This window comes from Amphimedon queenslandica, unplaced genomic scaffold, assembly GCF_000090795.2.
Source record: "Amphimedon queenslandica unplaced genomic scaffold, v1.1 AMPQUscaffold_13505, whole genome shotgun sequence".
Lineage (NCBI taxonomy): Eukaryota > Metazoa > Porifera > Demospongiae > Haplosclerida > Niphatidae > Amphimedon > Amphimedon queenslandica.
The window spans coordinates 176,659-191,010 of NW_003546259.1; the positions used below are offsets into that span (position 1 = coordinate 176,659).

At 36.4% G+C, this 14,352-nt stretch overlaps 2 protein-coding genes across 2 annotated transcripts; both read right to left on the bottom strand.

Annotated features, from left to right (window-relative positions):
- Positions 1-397: 397 nt before the first annotated feature.
- Positions 398-3,569, bottom strand: LOC100633841 (uncharacterized). The gene is given in 2 exon segments (XM_020008886.1): positions 398-2,899; positions 2,902-3,569. Coding segments are annotated over 2 exon segments (2,661 nt in total). The 5' UTR covers positions 3,287-3,569; the 3' UTR covers positions 398-623.
- A 163-nt stretch (positions 3,570-3,732) lies between these two features.
- Positions 3,733-5,931, bottom strand: LOC105311871 (uncharacterized). The gene is made up of 2 exons (XM_011411702.2): positions 4,775-5,931; positions 3,733-4,625 (listed from the first exon to the last, which is right to left on the bottom strand). The coding sequence occupies exons 1-2, from the start codon at positions 5,929-5,931 to the stop codon at positions 3,767-3,769; spliced, it is 2,016 nt and encodes a 671-aa protein (XP_011410004.1). The 3' UTR covers positions 3,733-3,766.
- Between the last annotated feature and the right edge of the window lie 8,421 nt (positions 5,932-14,352).

The following is a 14,352-nucleotide window of genomic DNA, read 5'->3' on the forward strand; positions in this document are numbered from 1 at the left end:
ATGTAGCATACTCCGGAGAGATGACCTATACCCATGCAGACTGACAACAAACTGAAATGATAGAAACAACATTGTCAACCTGAAAGTCAAAACCTCTGCGTTTCAAGCCAAGTATTTTGTAGTACTTCTTCAGCCATAAAAGGCTTTATTATTAGAGCAAAGTGAGTAATAAGTAGCTAGCTTCATACAGACCTCCAGTACATTCGAAATTTGACTTTCTGTTTCATTAGAATCGCACATAATGATTTAATGAATAGAATTCATTTATCAAATGATTGGTCTAAAGTTATTCAGTATATGACTCAAATCTATCTTCCCAGACTTCCTATTAGTCAGGATTATACTGGATCCCCTCCCGATATGTCCCTCTTCTTCTCTTTCACAAAAATCTCTTCTATCAACATTTAACTACGCATGCTCAGCAAAATTAATTAACAGTGATGAATAATAATTAGAGTTCTCCACACACTCCCCACCTGTTGACTATATTATTAGTCAACACTCTCTTACAAATTAATAAAGTAATGTAATTCCAATGTAGAATTAATGCATGCATGTCTCTAGTTAATTAAACGTTTAATCTTTACCAACTAACGATTGAGCAACAATTCTGTCTCGAGCTTCTAATGCTGGTCATCTAGTAGATTTCGATGCTCAGAGACATTATCTTCTGATTGAGTAGTGGGAGTTGCTGTCTGAGTGGGAGAGTCATCTTCTGTAGCTGTACTTGTTTGTCTGCTAATTTCGATGGGATACAGTTGTTGTACTGGGCGACGAGTTGTCTTGGATTTCTTTCCTCCAGTGAACACTCTAACGACTGCACTTCTCACTTGATCATCTTGTCCAGGAAGAACTTCTTCAACCCTTCCTATTGACCAGAAGCCCCTGGGTTTCTTCTCCTTATGCACAATTACTATATCTACTTCTGCTATCTCCACAGAGCTATGTCTTCTCTTGTTACTATAACTGTGGCTCTGTCGAAGGCCCAGTAAATACTCTGTGGTCCATCCTTTCCAAAACTGATCTAGCATAGAGCTTAAATGTCTCATTCGACGAGTTATCATCTCTTGAGTGATCTGAGGACTGTAATCTTGATCTATGTAGTTGTAGCAGAGGTTATCAGGTAGGTTGAGCAAACGACGTCTAACCATGAGATGAGAGGGAGTTAGCAGTTCTTCCTGATCTTCTGTTGAAACATAGGAGATGGGTCGGGAGTTGAGTATCGTTTCAACCTCTATGATTGCAGTGTTCATCTCATCAAAGGTAAGTCTAGCTTGTCCAATCATCTTTCGAAGACATTTCTTGGTGGAGCCAACCATTCTTTCAAGCATACCTCCCCACCAAGGGGCTCTTTCAACATTAAACTGCCACTCCACTCCCTTTCCTGACAAATAATCGATGACTTCAGAATGACCCATAACTCTTCCAATAAACTTCGCAGATCCCTTAAATGTCTTTCCATTGTCGGAAACTATTCTTCTTGGGAGACCTCTCCTGGCTATAAAGCGTTTTAGACACCTAATGAAAGAAGATACAGACAAATTAACCACAACCTCTAAATGTACAGCACGTACTACACAACATGTAAATAAACAAATATAGATTTTATCTTCAGTTTTGCAGGGGGTATTGGGTTTCACATAAAGTGGTCCAGCAAAGTCAACCCCCGCAAAGGTGAAGGGTGGTTCCTCTTGAACCCTGAATGGCGGGAGAGGGGGAGGAGGTGGTGCAGAATAGGGTAACGCTCCATATCTCCTACATATAGTACAATGAAACAATAGTTTCCTGACAAAGGATCTCCCTTGGAGAATCCAATATCTAGAGCGTACCTCTCCTAGTGTCTCCTTGACTCCATTGTGGAGCATTCTCTCATGAGAGCACCTCACAATTAGAGCTGTCAAGGGACACTTCTTATTCAATAATATAGGATGCTTGGCTGCATATGTCAAGCCAGCATTTGACAATCTCCCGCCACATCTCCATAAACCATTGTCATCAACAAATAAACCCAACTGCCTTTTCAAGGCCTCAAAGTTGGAATCATATATCATTGTACTTTGACAATCTCTTAACCACAGGATCTCTGCCTCGGTTCTCAATTTCTGATAATCTATTGTCATTGATCTGATCAAATAAGTAAACTTTAAAACATTAACTGTAACTCTAAGTAGTCGATTTAAACTACTATATTTCTCTGGTAACATTATTTGAGAAACACTTATTCTTTCTGTGGTCAAAAGACCTAGTACTCGTCTACGTTCACATGCTCTTAACTCGAGAGCACACTCATCTGGCATTTCAGATACATCTTCAACGACAGTGTCAGAGTCCATAAACCAACTAGGTCCTTCAAACCATGTTGAATTAATTCTTAATTCTGATATAGTGCTCCCTCTAGATGGGAGGTCGGCTGGATTCCCCTTGCCAGGGCAGTGTTTCCATTGAGAAGGAGGAACTAATCTCCTGATCTCTTCTGTCCGATTCTGGACAAAGGGTTTCCAGTCACGGTCTAGTCCATAGATCCAGAAGAGTGCTATTTTGGAATCTGTATAACAGATCGTCTCTTGTAACGGTAATTCTTCCTTCAAACTCTGTGATACTGTTTTAACTAGTCGAGACAGCAACAAGGCTCCAATCAATTCAAGTCGAGGTATGGTTTGAGTATCAGTAGGGGCAACTCTAGTCTTGGAAGTAACAAACCGTACCTGCCTTGTGTTCCCCAATAAAATGACCAGATATATGACAGCTGCATAAGCAGTTGTAGATGCATCACAGAAATCACAGAGATAACATGAGCCAGGATTGCTCAAACCATGAAAATAAAAGCGGGAAATAGCTAAAGGTGGGCTCCCTTGCAAACTATCAATAAGTGACTTCCACTTGTCTAGCAAGGGGCCATCAATGGCTCATCCCAATGCATCTCTGACTTAGTTAGCTCCTGTAAGAACATCTTAAAAACAATAATAACTGGGGAGAGTAAGCCAAGTGGGTCATAAAATCGACTTACTGCACCAACAACTGCTCTTTTGGCTGGTGAGATTACATTGAGTTGCTCAATAACTGTCGTTACATCAAATATCAAAAGATCTCTACTAACATCCCACTGCACACCCACCACCTTACAATCCAATGAGCTAGTACAGCTCTTTCTTGCATTTATTTTCTCTTGTAAGTGAAAACTGTTGGTTAAAAACTTGCGTAGGTTGAAACCACCTCTACTTAACATATCTTTAGATTCTACATACAGTTGATAGGCTTCCTCTTCAGTGGCTGCACCACTTACCATAACATCCACATACATGCATCTTTTGTAATTTGTGTACAGAATAAGGAAAGGATTCTGCACTACTCTCCATATGATGCCTAACTGTCGCATTTAAAAAAAATGGATTCCAGGCCACTCCAAACACCACTCTCTTAAATCTGTAAACACAGATGTCAGGGCTTTCACTTTGAATATTCTGAACCCAAAGAAAGCGTAGGACATCCCTATCCCTTGGCATAACTGAGACCATGAGAAAGGCCTTCTCAATATCCGCCACTAGGGCAATTCTATTAGCTCTAAACCTGAGCAGTATTTCCAAAATTATTTGATTAAACTTAGGACCAACATGTAAGCATTCGTTTAGAAAGGACCCTTCAGACTTTGCTGAAGCGTCATACACTATTCGAAGCTTTGCGGTATGTTTATCACTACAAAAAACAGCGTGATGAGGAAGATAATGAATCCTCTCACCACTTAAAAGCTCTTCCCCACTTACCATCTCTATAATTCCATGCTCCGTTGCTCTTGCATAATATTGTTATACTCTTTCAATAGTTGTGGATCCTTCCTCAACTTCCACAACAAGCTACTGAGCCTCTTCAAACTTAATTGGTAATTAAGGGAGATATCCAGTAAGGTACTTCTCCAAGGAAGTGGTACTTCATATCTACCATCGACAAACTTAATATTGTGCTTAAATTGCTCGTAAAGTGAACTCTCTTTATCTAAGATCCCTAGAGCCTCTAATTCCCAAAAGGACTTCAATTGCTTTTCAAGCTCCTTGGGGTGACTACTAGAGGGCTTCAATGAAAGGGCAACCAGACTAGTTGTACTTGTTCCATCTACAAATGAAGTAGGACCAGTCAACACCCATCCCAGCTGAGTATGTAAAGCTACAGGGCCATCATCTCCTCTAATAACTCTACCAGACACTAATTGCGAATAATAGTCTGACCCTATTAACACTTCTATTGTGTCAGACCCTACATCCTGAGCCATGTCTGCTATATCAAGGCTATTCAAGTGGGAGTAGCTTCTCATACAGAATTGTATTGGTGCAACAGCCAGGTTGTCAGTAATCAAAGGGACTGTAAGCACAGAAATTTCACAGCTACCCCCATTTCTAAATCTAACACCAACACAAACACTGTGACATCTCTCTGGTTTAGCCTCTGATGAGCCAAAGGTCATAATAAGCATGTCTTTCTTACCCTCTGATGTCAATCCTAAACTCTTACTAGCTTTCTCTGTTATATAAGATAGATGACTCCCATTATCAAAGATAAATTGAGCTACTATTTGTCTACTAGGATTCAATGGATTAAATATTACTGCTCGTGCTGTCTGCAGTAATACTTCTCTATTAATAGACAATGTAGCGTAAGTATGGGTGTTTTCAAATGAAGGTGCTTGAGGATTGACGGCCGGTTTAGCAGAAGTGTGAGACTTGGGCTTTTCTTCAGTAGTACCCTCATTAGCTCCTGTGGTCTTCTTGTAACACAAGCTTACGTGCTGTGTCCCTTTGCAATGGTTGCATTTGTCACTGGACTGACACCTCCGCTCATATGACCCTTCTTTAGGCAAAGGAAGCACCTGCCTGAGCTCTTTAAAATTTGTCGTCTAGCTTCTACTTCTTGAACCAAGTGACAATGTTCTGAAGCATGACCTTGATGGCTACAATAAACACAACTGAACTGATTGGTAGCCATAATTGTGGCAGATATGTGTTGGCCCTTCTTGGGAACTTTATTTCCACTGTCATTCTTGCTGCTTGCAACAGATCTCTCTCTTACCTCTAGCTCCAAGGCCAGAGTCTCCATGAATTTATCTAAGTCCCAGCTCTCTGTTAACTCTCTGTTGACTATGAGCCTTAGCTCTGGTGGCAACTTATTCTGCAGAACTGGAGTATGCAAGGCTCCATATGAGCTTGAAGTCACTCCCAATGATCTCAAACCACGGATTTGTGACTCAATTTTATCATACATTCTCCGGAGTCCAGCAACATCATCAGCTGTACTCACTGACCCTACTCCTAGTAAGGTCTCCATATGCTTGGAGATAATAAGCTTGTCATTTCCAAAGCGTTTCTGTAGGATAGCTACCGCTTCTTCATAATTATCTGAAGTGAGAGCCAATCCTTCTATAGCATCCTTAGCAGAATGTCCAACTAATGAACGAAGGTAAGTGGACTTGTTAATGTCTGACAGCTCCTGATTATTATGTACTGCCGACTCGTATGTATCCCAGAAGCCCTTCCAAGTTGTAATGTTTCCATCAAACTTCTTTATAGTAAGTTCTGGTAGATTAGGGCGGAGAGACATACCTCTAGTTCCAGATGGTGTGTGACTCGAAGAAATAGACGACCCCCTTGAAGATGGAGCGAGTACACCATCAATTCTATCAACAGTCTGTTGGATTTTCAGCTTAAACTCGTCGGCCTCCTTTATATCTTGCTCCATTGCTTCTTCATCATGTAGCTCATCTAATATAGCATTATTAAGCTTCCCTATAGTTTCCATCTTCTCTTGAAGAACCAATTTCATTTGCCTGAGCTTAGCCAAATCAAGTGCCTCCATTCCATCGTCATCCTTTGAAAACATGCCATCAAGCTCCACAATCCTTCGTGTGACTATACCTCTATGAGCACCTCGTTTTCTGGTAGCCATACCCACGTGTCAAATTAATTTTTTGTTATTAAAAAAAAACAATCAATGAAAATTACTATTATGAGACAATAGTATAGTAGTGGCTACGGTACTTTAAATATCACAGACTCACGTGTACCCCTTCGACAATACTTTAAGGGGCTAAGAGAAAAAGATAGGCCACGGTCCCAACTCGACAGTGACTTTCGGGCGTGAAGCTAAAGGCTGACGGGAAGATCCAGTTCAATGCACTCCCAGATCCGGCTCGTTTGAACATGTATTCAGTACATGACTCAAATCTATCTTCCCATTAGTCAGGATTATACTGGATCCCCTCCCGATATGTCCCTCTTCTTCTCTTTCACAAAAATCTCTTCTATCAACATTTAACTACGCATGCTGAGCAAAATTAATTAACAGTGATGAATAATAATTAGAGTTCTCCACAAAAGTAATGGCAGTTATGGCACCCGCCAAACCTTTCAATGCAGACATACAAGCTCGTGTGGAAGACAATTTTATGAGAGACAGCACCCACGGCCACACCAACAACCATTAACCCCATGCTCGGTGACTGACAAGTACCACTAAGGACCTATCTGTGGCCGATCGGCTAGACAATGCTTTGCCAGGTGAATCATTGGGCCACCATAGATCAGTCACTTTTGGTGTTTAAAAACATTTTATTGTGAAAATGAAGAAACTAAAAACAGCGAAAACTGACAAGTAAAACCTGACTCAAAGGTAACCACTCAAACTGATAAGTAACTCCTGGTAAAGCTATACTATGAAAGTGTAAAAAGAAGAGACACATAGGGAGAAGTAGTACATGAAACATTTTAAAACCAGTTTCAAGTGATAAAACTGTACTACGTTCAACTATACTTATACTGAGGAAAGAGGAAACAAATAGAGAAAACCCTACATGAAACATCATTTCATAATCCGACCTCAAACGAATGCTCAATCTCATCAGTCACTCCTAGTATACAATACAACATAGAACTGAGAATGTATAAAACAAATTGTGAGTAATTATAACATTGAAAAACCAACCTAAATTTAAAAAGGTAAATATCAGTCACAGTTGGTATTTCAACCTAGACTATGAAACTAAACACAAAACAAGCAAGTAGTGAGGAGTACTACATAACACTTTATTCTAAAACCAAACTCAAATAATAAGAACTCAAGGTCTGATCAGTCACTTCTGGTCGAAACTTGATTATCAAATAAAAAAAGAAGTGAGAGCTCTAAATTGGAACTCAGTGTGATCAGTAAGTCTTAGTATACACCATACTTTAAGATGAGTAAAGAAACATTATGTAGTAAAACATTGAAAAAACCAACCTCAAATAAAAATGTCAGTCTGATCTGTTACTGCTGGAATTTTAAACAATACCATGAAACTAAACAAGTAAGAAACAGTGAGGAGTATATACTAAATGAAACATTGTTTAAAACCCAATCTGATATTTCACTTCTATTATTTTAAACTATATTATGAATTTAATGAACAAATACTAGGATATAAAAGCAATTTTAAAAACAAACAAAAAGGATAAAAACATTGTCTGATCACTCCTGATATAATTATACTATACTATGAAACTGAAAGAAGGAAAAACAAAGAGTGAGAAGGCAGTACAACTTTAAAAAATATTTCAGAAACCGAAAGTTGTGAAACACAATGGTGCATAGTTTCATATGCCTTTTAAAAAAGGTGGAGTAATAAGATGCACACCTTACAATTAGGGTTGCCATCTCATTTCTTGGGATGTTTTTTTGGCAACTTCAGCTTGTTACTCCCAAAATGTTTGAAAAGGAGGTTTTGAAATATTTTCCCTGTTTGCAATTATTGGTATGAAATCGTGATGGTCATTTTCATGTAGTGTAATAGTGCTCCCTAGAGTGTGTACTTTATGTTTTAGACGATCACGCTGCTTCTTGTAGACTTTTCATTCTCTAAATGATTTGATTCTTCGAAAGTACGGAATATTTGACTGGTGCTGTTGCAATCATTTTTGGTTTTGTTATTTTTTCAAACACCACATACGTACACAATACTTTAATTTTTCTTGTGTACATGATGGACAGTAATAATGTCCTTTTGTACATATTATGAAGCATTTATTAATGTCGATAATTTCTTTTTCTGTACAAATAATGTATTAAAATTTTAAATTGCGAATGCACTTGCCCATTGCTGACACTTTTGATGCTCCTGGAGATGCCACTCAAAGTCTCTCCCATCTGTTTATGACCGACTACTTTTATTTTATATTTGATTTTGTACTTTGTATAGTGGACGTACAACCAACTAGCACTATGGGCTTGTTAGTTTAATTTAATAGTTCAAGCACATATAATTTATATTTTGAGCTATGGCAAAGGTGCAATCAATTTCAAGTTTGTGTGAGAGGGAGAACCATTTCGTGCATGCAAGGCCAGTGTTAAAGCTAAGCCGTGTAGCAGCTATAGTATTTGGTATAAGAATTAATTACTGCACATACGATAGTGTGTATACAATGAGTATAACTATTTACTGCCTGGAAATATCGTTCTATTCTTGAAGAAAGTGACAGAGAAGCTCTCCTAGTACTACCTTTTCTGCAACAGATTAGTGTTACAACAGTGTCCACACTTAATTCAATTCATATCTATAGGATCATGTGATTAGTTTCCTATCCTGGTTATGTAGTCAATAATATCTATGCTCAAAAGATAAAAACTCAAGGTCTGATCAGTCACTTCTGGTTTAAACTTTACTGTGAAATAAGAAAAGAAGTGAGAACTCCATATGGTCAGTCACTTGTGGTATTTTTAAACTATACTATGAAATTGAGAAAAGAAGAGACAAATAGTGAGAACTTCAAAAAACAAAACGTTTTTCAGAATCCAACCTCAAATGACTGAGTCTGATCGACTTGTCGCTTCTGGTTATTTCAACTAGAGTATAAAAATTAAATTAGGAGAAATAGTGAGATGTAATAAAAACATTTTTAAAACGGAACTTAAATGATAAAATGTCAGTCTAATCAGTTATTTCTGGTATTTTAAACAATAGTATAAAACTAAAAAACTAATAGTGAGAACGAAGAAGAATTGAACCCATTATTACAATAAGAACTCTGTCACCTTTGGTACATTAAAATAAACTACAACACTACAAAAAGAAAGAAATACTAAGCAATGAATTATTAACACTTAAAATATCACTGTAAATGCAAGTTAAAATGTAAACGAATCTGTGTAATAAGTCAATCTGTTAATATAAACTATACCATAAATTGAAAAAAAAGAAACAAATTGTAAGAACATAGAACCTAAAATATTTTAGAATCGAACCTCAAATGATAAAACTTATTTGATCAGTCATTCCTGGTAAACTGTTTTATAAAACTGAGAAAAGAAGAAACAAAATAGTCAAAAGTGAGGACATCAAAAAACATTTTAAAGCCAAACGTAATTAATGATATAAACCAAGTCTGACCACTTTCTCCTGTGATAAATAAACTATGAAAATGAGAAAAAAAATTAATACTAGACAATTAGTACAACAAACATTTTAAAGCCAAACTTAAAATGATAAAAACTGTATGTGACCAGTCAATGTTGGCAAAACTTTACTATGAAATTCAACTAAGAAAAAAGTAGGAAGTCAGTAGTATGAGACATTTAAAAACCAATTTCAAATAATCTGAACTCAATTTGATCTGTCAGCTCTAGTATTTCAAATGACACATAATAGGGAGAACAATGAATATAGCTAAATCTACCTCAAATGATAAGTACTCATTCTGGTTAGTCACTTCTGGTATTTTTTAACTATACTATTAAATTGCGAAAGAAAAATAAAAACTGAAAAATAAGTATTACATGCAGAATACTTCTTAAAAACGTAACAAAAAGAATAAAAACTATGTGCAATGAGTCACTTCTTGTATAAACTACCATGTAATGCTTTAATTTGGTGGAGTTTCATTTCGGTGATTGGCGGTTTGCAAGCAAAATCGCCAATATTAAAACCGCCAATCATTAATGCGCATGCTCAGTAATGCAGTGCACACAAAAATCGCCAAAATAAAACCACCATTTACAATTTTACAGCAAAATCGCCAAAATAAAAGCGCTGTCAAAAGAAAGCATTTTACTGTATTCTATATAACTAAGAAAAAAAGAAACATATGTGACCATAATTGAAGAAAGGTACCTTACGGCAGAATTTAAAATTCATCATAATAATGAAAAATATCAACCTGTGAGTGCTTTGTTAGACAAGCATTGTTTCTAAAAGTTACACTGTAAGTTTTTGTGTGCTCTGGAGTAATTTCATGATGAATGGAGCTCAGAAGTTGCATTTTTAAGGCTATTAATACCAATTTTCCTATCCGCCATAAGGTACCTTTTGTGAATTTTGGTCACATATAGTAAGAAGTCAGTCCTACATAAAACATGTCAGAAACACCCCACATAATATAACTCACTCCTGGCATTTTAAACTACACTATGAAACTAATACAGAGCAGAGTCAAATGTGAGTAGGACATAAAACATCCTTTTTGAAACAAACTCAAATGATAAGAACTAGGTCTGATCAGTCACTGTTGGATAAACTATATGAGAGAAGAAAAAATAATAGAAAGTCAGTAGTACATGAAACATTAATTTCAAAAATTTCAAATGATAAGCACTCTGTCTCATCAGTCACTGGTTGTACTTTAAATTATACTACAAAATTAACGAACAAATTCTAGGATACAAAAGCTATTGTAAATCCAAACAAAATGATAAAAACTTTGTGTGATCACTCCTGGTATAATTACACTATACTATGATACTTAAAAAAGGCAAATGCAACGGGAGGCAATTACTATAATTGTACAGTAAGCATGTTTCACAGTCCTCAGCCGTCTCATTATTACTATCCTCCTTGGTCACCTCATTATCCGTATTTCTGTGATTCTTCACTGTCTCACCAATTTGCTGGTAATCCGCTACCTCAAGAAAAAGAGAAAAAGGAGACATAAATATTTCAACAATAAACTTTGACTCTAACCTTTCCATTTAACAGTATGTATCATTTCTTTCATTTATCTATTTCATTTACAACCTCATTTATCACTTTTTTGTGTTATTGACTAAACATTTATTCCTAGCAGCCATTTTATTATTAAACACACCCAAATTTCTGGTGCGGAAATGACTGACTATAATGCGGGCGGTCAGTTTACACAAGCACAATACCTACAGTGCTTTGTATGACTTATATGTGCACTGCTTAACCTTTGATGTGTGGCTTCATCATGATATATATATATATGCATGCTTAATTAGGGGGTGGAGCTGAAGGTCTTTTACTAAAAACTCAAAGATTTTACATGAAAAGTCCAAAAAACTGCAATTATGTGCTTAAAACAATAATTAACTATTGCTACAGCAAGGTTTTATGGTTGTTGCCACCAAACTATTCTTTTGACTATTTTGACTATAAAGTTTGTCTCCATCAAAATGTAATCACTCATTGGTTTATAGGGCTTGAAAAGCAAATCAGCTACTTCTAAAACAAATTTGTCTTGACCATTGCATTTAACGTAAACCTTGCTCTAGAACACACTTATTATTGTGTTAAGCACATCATTGCAGTTTTACAAACCTGTGATACAAAACCTTGCAGTTTTTAGCAAAAAGCCTTCAGTCCCACCCCTCATGAAGCATGCAGAAAGTACGTTTAGGTGATAGATTATCTCTACTGTTGCTCATTCAATTTTACTAAACAACCATCATAATTGCACTACTTACATGTTCAAAAAATTATTTGTTACTATGCATTGCTAATTGTCATCCCTGGATCAAGTGAAGGACCTTGCCTCATCAACTGCATCATATTGCATGACTGTGCTTCTCAGTGGTAGCATATTATTATTATATTTAAAGTATATATTTTTGCAAATCAAAATACAAAAATAACATAAAAAATGCATGGTCATGCATGTAGAGTACTGTGCTCCAATTAGACTATAGTCAAACAGAGAAACGTAAAATGGAAAAGTTATAATTGACCTTACTTGAATGAAATTCTTGATATCAGTAAGCGTACATCCTAAGCTTGACAGAGACAGAGACACTAATAAGATAAAAAAAGAAAGCAAGACAGGGAGGTGCATAGTAGTTCATCGTAACGGTCAATCAAATTAAACAGCAATGGTAACTGTCATGCTATTCAGTGTGTCATGGCAGTTACTTCATTTTATGTGTGTAGCTATACTTCAATGAAACAGTGACCTACCTGTGGGCATGTGTGTGCATGGCAGACATTTTCAATTTGTGTCGATCGTCAAAAATTACTACATAATGCTACTAGTATAATTAACTATATCACAGGTGCATACACAATAGAGAAGAGAGGAATGTCAACGAGGAGCAATGGAGTAGAGAGTAAAACTTAAAGCAAATCAACAGAGACTTGATAGATGGTGTAAGGGGCTGGAGAGAAGAAAAAACAATAGAAATATAGAAAAATTGTAGAAGAGAGAGACTAGAAGTGGGAAACACCAAGAACATGTGTGTTTGTGATGAGGAGACTAATATACGTACATGTATGTAGAAAGGAAAGTAGAGAGGAGTAAAAATATGGAAGCAAAGATTAAGATGTAGAGGAAAGGGACATGTAATGATATGGAATAGGGGAGAGTGAATGAGAAAATTCAGAGAGATTGAAGGAGTCACAGTGAGTGAGAAAGAGAAATCATCACTAGGAGTGGGTATAGGTGCGGGTATGATATATATTGCATCTTAAAGACAGGGAAAGAGAGAGTCAAAGGTAGGGCGTACTATGTACATGTATACATAGACATTATGCACTTGGGGAAAGAAATGAAATGTTGCCAAGTGGCATGCACAGGATTTCCAACAGGTTTTGGGATGGTTCTCATTCTTTTGATGGTGGGTAAAATCCTATACTATAGTAAAAGGTGTATTACATGAGGATGTACATGTATGTCAAAAATTGTTAGAAGAAAATTTATCTTCTAAAGATTTTTTCCGATATATTATTGCTACATGTTCTTATGTTTCATTGAAAGTTTAAGCTGATTACAATCAAGCTTAGATTTTAACTGAATTGACAAATTTGCTCAAAATAATACCTTGCACTGCATTTTGTCAAATTTCATCAAAAACTACTAGGAGAGAATTCACCACATTCATAATTTTTTCAAATATATATATACGTGTTCATAACTTGCATGAAAGTTTCAGATGATTTTATCAAAATTATATTATTTATCAAGGTTTCACTTGCTCAATTGTCATGTACATAATCATATTCTCACTGAATGTTGTTGTCACTCTCTCAGTCATGGCAAGTTACCTATACTATTACACGCAATAATATACTGTGTACATATACAATAAAGCATGCTGCTTAGCTCACTTAGCATGGGATTCTTGGCTATGCAACACAAAGAATGCTCAGGACATAATGAAGAACTCAAAAGTTAATGAGAGATAAAAGCTACAGCAATAGCAAGAGTACCATAGGGTTGGAATATATTTGCGGCTGCTTATTTTCGCGATAATAAAAAGTAATAAAAAGGTTCAATTAAATATCATGGAAACCAATCAATTGTTGCTATAAAATAACACCACGTATTTATACAATTACAGTGTTCAGCAGCTAATTTTCTATTTTTTAGCAGCTTTAGCGGGAGTCATCCAGTTCTCCATCCGCTGTCTTCTTGAATGGACCACTACCTTCGAGCTCTTTGCTGGAAGTCTTTGCCGCTCCACTTGCTGGTAATAATTAACCATGCCTAAGTTTATAAATGGGTGGATAGTCCCAAGAATGGGTTAAGATACCGTGAGGCAAAGTCAAGAGACTAGCTCTGGTTGAAACAGCTCCAAAGAGACCCAAGATTAGTAACAGCAAGAACAACAACCCAAGAACAACAACCCAAGAACACAGCAACAGAGTCCTTTGCTATTAATAATGCAGTTTTTTTCAATTAAAATTGCATCTGGTAACCATGGTAATTTCTGAGTGCGAGAAAACATCGCGAAAATAAGCAGCTGCAAATATATCGCGACCTGCGGTATTATGTACTCTTCGAAATAGTAATAGTAACAATTAATAATAATAATTAGTAATTAATGAAAATAAGAACTCCATACTTGGATTCCGATGCATTGCTATAAAATTTAATAATTACCGCAATTACATAAAATTATTATCACTTGCAATCATAGTCGAAATAGGAATGGAACCTCTGTGGCATTCAATGCATTGTTATTTAACCTAAATAGTATGATGCATGTCACACTAAAAACCACATCAATTAATGCCATTGATGTGTTGTAAGATTGATCCAAACTGACCCAAAAACTAATCTCTTGCAAAGTAGAACCAGATAATACGTCATTGGACTTGCCACGCTTGCGTAT

Bases quoted from the DNA above. Each gene is read 5' to 3' on its own strand.
- LOC105311871 (XM_011411702.2), bottom strand. From the start codon at position 5,931: ATGGCTACCAGAAAACGAGGTGCTCATAGAGGTATAGTCACACGAAGG. The intron at 4,626-4,774 runs GTAAGCTTGTGT...GTCTATTAATAG, and splicing joins ATTGCAAAGGGACACAGCAC to AGAAGTATTACTGCAGACAG.